This window comes from Monodon monoceros, unplaced genomic scaffold, assembly GCF_005190385.1.
Source record: "Monodon monoceros isolate NGI ecotype Baffin Bay Population unplaced genomic scaffold, NGI_Narwhal_1 Super_Scaffold_2, whole genome shotgun sequence".
Classification (NCBI taxonomy): Eukaryota; Metazoa; Chordata; class Mammalia; order Artiodactyla; family Monodontidae; genus Monodon; species Monodon monoceros.
The window spans coordinates 61,428,823-61,434,822 of record NW_021703776.1 but is presented as its reverse complement, the minus strand read 5'-3'; the positions used below and the strand labels follow the sequence as shown (position 1 = coordinate 61,434,822).

General features: G+C 43.4%; 1 protein-coding gene across 2 annotated transcripts in view; it reads left to right on the top strand.

Annotated features, from left to right (window-relative positions):
• Positions 1 to 4,509: 4,509 nt before the first annotated feature.
• NT5C3A (5'-nucleotidase, cytosolic IIIA) overlaps positions 4,510 to 6,000 on the top strand; it is a 41,312-nt gene continuing 39,821 nt past the window's right edge. The window contains exon 1 of one of the 2 annotated variants that reach the window (XM_029234199.1): positions 4,510 to 4,775. In XM_029234199.1, the coding sequence (XP_029090032.1) occupies positions 4,638 to 4,775 (138 nt within the window). In that variant the 5' untranslated portion in view covers positions 4,510 to 4,637. The remainder of the gene's footprint in view (positions 4,776 to 6,000) is intronic. The other variant, XM_029234201.1, reaches the window with a different exon arrangement.

Genomic DNA, 6,000 nt, shown 5'->3' with positions numbered 1-6,000 from the left:
CATCCTGCATAACTAAAATTTTATAGCTGTTGCACAGCAACTCCCCATGTCTCTGTCCCCTGGACCCTAGTAACCACATTCTATTCTGTTTCTTTCTATGAGTTTGTCCGTTTTTGACACCTCATTTAAGTGAAATCATGCAGTATTTGTTCTTCTTTGAAGCTGGCATATTTCACTTAGCATACTGTCTTCCATATTTATCCTTATTTTCACATATGATGTAATTTCTTTCTTGTTTCTAGGTACAGTTCTAAAGCCAAAAATACACCAGAAAACAAAAATCTCTGCCGTTAAGGAGGTTATTGTATCAGGAAGAGAGATACAATAAACATAATGAATAAATTCTATACTAGTCTGTCTGTCTGTTAGAGACAGTAAGTGCTATGGTAAGAGTGATGGGGATCAGAATTGCCCGAGCTGGAAGGACTGAAATTACATATAGTGTGGCCAGGGTGATGATCACTGAGAAAGTAACTTTTGATCAAATATTAAAAGAAGATAAAGGAGACTATAGGAATACATATACTTACAGCCCATTGTGAGGACTTTAGCTCTTACTATGAGTGGATTGGGGAACCATTGGAGGGTTTTGAGCAAAGGGGTGATATGATTTGATGTACTGTACAAAGGATCACTATGGATACCATGTATGGAACAGACTGTGAAGGAGCATGGATAGATTTTGGAGGGAAAATTTTTTAGAAGGCTACTGCAGTAATCCAGTCAAGAGATGATGGTAGAATAGACCAAAATGGTCGAAGTGGAGGTGAGAAGTTGTCTGATTCTGGATGTATTTTGGATCCAGATGGTGTGTTTGAGAGAGACGTCAAGGATGACTCCAAAGTTTTGACTTGAGTAACTGTACAGATGAAATTCTATTATTGAGACGGAGAATACAGTGAGTAGCAGACGTTAGGCAGGAAGGTATAATGAGTTCAGCTTTGTACACATTAAGTGTGGATGTCAATTAGACATCTCAGTGGAGGTTCCAAATAAAAAATTGGATATACCTGTGTAGGATGCAGCTCTGGGAAAGAGTAATCAGAATATACATGATACTTAAAGTCATAAAAACAGAAGGAGATCTCTTAGTGACTGAGGTATAGAGAAATGAAGAGGCAAAAGGACTGGGCTCTAGGGTGCTGTAGAGGTCAGGGAGAAGAGGAGTCACCAGAAAACTGAACAGGGGCATCTAAGGAGATCAAAGGAAAACCAGGAATGTTATCTGGAAGGAAGTGGGAAAAAAAAGTGTATCTAGGGAATTCCCTAGCAGTCCAGTGGTTAGGACTTTGCACTTTCACTGCCAAGGGCACAGGTTCAATCCCTTGTCAGGGAACTAAGATCCTGCAAGTGGTGCGGCCAAAAAATAATAATAATAATACAAAATAGAAATAATACCATTGTGACCTATTTTTTTTAAAGTGTATCTAGAAAGAGGGAGTAACCAGCTATATCAAATGCTGCTGATTCACCATAAATAATGAAGACTTGGGGGCACAAGCTCCATTTGGAGTCACAGCCAAGGACAGAAATCAACAGGCTAACCAACAAGTAAGTGATCCTTTGCACACAGTCTGCAGGAGCCAGTTCAAAAAGAGTCTCAAGGAGATAAAATAGGAAGGGAAGATCTGCCCAACATCTGAAGAGGTCTTACTGTCCGCTCATGCGGACAGAAGAGAAAACCTCATGCGCCCTGCCTAGAGAACATATAAAACACCCAAGCAGTGGTGCAAGAGAATTTTTCTTCTTCAATCAAGGCTATTGAATGATATATACAAAATCAAAATGCTTAGATAAGAGACATGGCTTCTGTTTGAATTTAAATAACTTCAAACAAGAAGTAATTGTATCAGGTAAAAATAGCTGTAATGTGACAAAGGCCTTGAACACCTTCGTTAGTGAAAAAATTCTGTCAAGTTGCTAGAATGAAGAGAAAAATGTCTCCATTAAGCAAAACTAACTTTCCAACATTGTCTATATCAAATAGACAATTTCCCATGGACTTCAAACATAAAACTTGGGCTTCCCTGGTGGCGCAGTGGTTAACAGTCCGCCTGCCGATGCAGGGGACGCAGGTTCGTGCCCCAGTCCGGGAAGATCCTACATGCCGCGGAGCGGCTGGGCCCATGAGCCATGGCCGCTGAGCCTGCGCGTCTGGAGCCTGCGCGTCTGGCACCTGTGCTCCGCAGCTGGAGAGGCCGCAACAGTGAGAGGCCCAGTACCGCAAAAAAAAAAACACAAAAAACATAAAACTGAAGATCTATTTCTGTTGACAAAATAACATTGGCAAACTTTAATCCCTTCTTGTTTCTCCTGTTCTATCAATTCTCTTTAGCCACCCCTCCCTCCATTTGTGAGCTCCTTAAAGTCTCTTAAAGCCCCCCAATCACAACTTAGTTCCTTGCTACTGAAAGTGTAGTGCCCAGACGAGGAGCATCAGCAACACCCAAGAGCTTGTTAGAAATGTGGAATCTTGGCCTCACCCCAAACAACATCCCGAGGTGGTTCACATTCACCCCAACATTTGAGAAGCACTGGTTGAAGTGACACTTGATTGCCTTAGGTGGATGTTTCTTTATAGCAGGACTTCCCTCTTCTTTTTCCTAGGACCTCTGCCAAGTTCCAGGGCATGAAAAAGACCATTACTTTCTAATCAAAGAGCTTTAATAGCTAAGAGGTGTCCAAAATCATTTGGTTTTTTCCTTTTGCAGGATAAGAAAGCAAAGCCTAGAGATATGACATTACTCCTCTAAGCACAGCTAATGGCAGAAGCTAGCTTCTGCCTGCTTTCTTCCTGCTCTTTAGTTTCTTGTATGCTGTCACCATCCCACAACTTAATATCCAAAGAAATGAGAGAGCAGGTGTCAGTGGTGTATTTTTAGTTTTGCTTTCTGTTGTTTTAATTTTTAACAGGTGTTAGTGTGAGGAGATCTTAAACCCACATCCAACAAATGGCTCTTCCTCACAAGAACACTACTTAACTATTTCAAACCAAGGCCAAGCCAATTATCCTATCAGAGCAAAGTGTAAGGTCATGCATAGCAAAATTCATAAATTTACATCAAATTCCTGCATATTTTTCCCATGGTTCCTGCTGTCCCAAGTGGCATCATGTATCACTGTAGACAATAATTTACTGAAAAACAAAGATTTACATACTTAAAAAGTTAAAAACAACAAGAGAGAAACCAAACATATGGACTGATAGTAGCCACCATGTGTTTCCCAGTTCTGCAAAAGGCATTCATGCACCCAGTGGTTAATTCCAGACTTGTTTTCTTACCAGATGCCTGCTCAGGTGAGCTCTATCCCACCTTTCTACGAACTCTCCACAAATTTCCCTTTAAGCAGAACACCTGCCAGGGTCCCTGGGCTGGAATGACTAGAGCAAGAGCAGAGGATGCAGAGAAAACAACCCTTACTGCTCCCTCTTACTCTCCTGCTCCAACTTCTTCCATGTCCTGGGCAAAGAGAGCACCTCACCAAGTAGCATCACAGAGCTGGCGTGATTCCCCCCCACAAGTAGTTCCACTGCATCCCCTTCGTGTTATCCCCAGAGAAAAGCAGAGGAAACTGCATCCATCCCTTGAAAGAGACCAGGAAGGTGAGAACAAGTCCTGCTACTCACAGAGAAAAAATGATGGAAGAGGTGATGACTGACTGAGATGTAGGAGAAAAAGGACGAACACCTACTTGTTCCACCCTAACTTCAAGCCACCTTTGCTGTGTTGTCATAGCAAGTTTTTATGTGTGTGGCATAAAACGCATAACGTAAAATTTACCAACATAACAATTTTTAAAGGTACAATACAGTAGTATATAGGCACATAGTTTTGCAGCGGATAGGGTTCCAATTCACATCCTCACCAACACTTTTAATTTTGTTTTTTTGACAATGGTTGTCCTAACTTGTGTGAGGTGATATGTCACTGTGGGTTTGATTCGCATTCTCCTGATTTGTGATATCGAGTATCTTTTCGTAAGCTTCTTGGCCAATTGTCTATTTGAGGCTTTTGCCTATTTTTTAATAGGGTTGTTTTTTGTTATTGACATAATTTTTTAACATAATCTGGATACTAACCCCTTATCAGATAAACGGTTTGCAAATATTTTCTCACATTCTGTAGGTCACCTTTTTACTCCCTTGTTTTCTTAGCTGCACCCTGCAGTCTGTCACAGCACTTTACAGCCAAGCTACTGCGCAAGTCAGATAGCTGAGCCCGGATGCCTTCTGGGGGTTGTAGTCCTGAGCGTCAGAGGCGGGTGGAAGGCAGAGGATATTTTCTGAGTGATGGTTAGAATCAGATTTCTACTGGGCGGGGCTGGAATGAACCACTGCCTGGTCCTCATTAGCAGAGAGAGAGAGAATTAATTCCAAGTCCCCTTTTCTGTCCTCAGTCTCTCGGACCCAGGTTCTGAGAAGATCCGCTTCCCCACCTTCGCCGCCCACGCAGGCTAGTCCCTCCTCCTCCCTCCGGCTTCCCGCCACTGGGCGCTCGCGGGTGGGGCTTTCCTGGGGGCGGGGCTCATGCAAACAGGGCGGGGCGTCGGGGCTTCTTCACTGGCTGGCGTTTCCGAGGCCCGCAGCCACCTAGCGACCTCTTTTCTTGGAACACGAGGCGCGGGAGGTCCCGTCCATGGACCGATCCGCGGTGGCGAGGGTGAGCGCGGTAGCGAGCGCCAGCGTGTGCGCCGTCGTGGCGGGGGCGGTGTTGGCCCAGTACATTTTCACCTTGAAGAGAAAGACGGGCCGGAAGACCAAGATCATCGAGATGGTGAGTATGGGGGCTCGTCGCTACGGAGCGCTTAGGGGGCCGCGGGTGGTCCGTCCGGCCTCGCCTTCACATGCCGACCGCTGCTGGAATGAGAGGGGCCCACAGGGGAGCCGTTCGCCCCGCGTGCGGCCACCCCGCGGCCAGGTGACCTGGTTTGGACCCTCGACGGCGGCGCTCGGCTTCCCATGGGCTTTGTTATGTCTCCATTTGAAACGAAAAGGCAGCAAAATAGGTGCTTCGGAAACAAGCTGCCTCCCGCTGCAAAAACCCGTTTTTTCGAGAAATAAACGGACGTTTCTGGGCAGATTTCTCCTTCCCTCATCCCGCGTCAAATCGTTGCAACAATCCCACTCTGATGAGCGGGTTTTTTTTTTGCATCGTGGCTAGGATGAGTTCGATTATGACAAGGTGTAACTTCTCAGTGGTTAATTAAAGGAATGCCAGTTAACCCAGCTGGAGTTCAAAGTAGTTTATTTTGTATTTGAATGTTACTCCTCCTTGTCTCAAACTGCCGGGGTGTACCTTCGTGTTCATTTTTTCCCCGCAAGCCTCTTACATAACGTTTTAGAAATTTATTTCCAATTTTATTGTAAGACAGTGTTTGAAGAATTCCTCTTGAGGTACATTATAAGCAATATTTTCTCCAAAGTTGGGGATGTTTTTAGGTTTTTGTTTTTTAATTAGAGCCCACTCGCCAAGACAGTTTTCTCAGTGAGTTGCCTTCTAATATACTTCCTGGAGTGAAGAATCCCGTGTATACTCCGGATGAGGTACTACACGCGTGAACTTCTGGGGTCAAGTATTTTTGACAAGTCAGTTGACAGTTTGCCGCTGTACTAAATAATATCATTTTAGGTTCATGTTAGAATACTTAGCCCAATCATATGTTCTAATTGATCAAAGAAACTTTTTGTCCCGTTGTTTGCTATTGGCCCTAGGTTGAATACAGAAATATTTTTCCATAATTAAAAGTAAAAAGAAAAAAATGTTAATTCCCACATATCTCATATGCCAATAGTTTTGTTTATTGGTAGGGTTAAATTAGTCTTAGATTATTATTACATAGTCTTTCTCCATCTCTGTACTCATAGCAGCAAATGTTTTTATCTCAAAAATTTCATTTTGTTTATGTTGCTGTCCTGCATAGAAAACTTTGGTGGCTTCCTTTTGTTCCAAACCAAAAATGTATAATACAAATGTGGGGAAAAAACCCACATTGCCATAC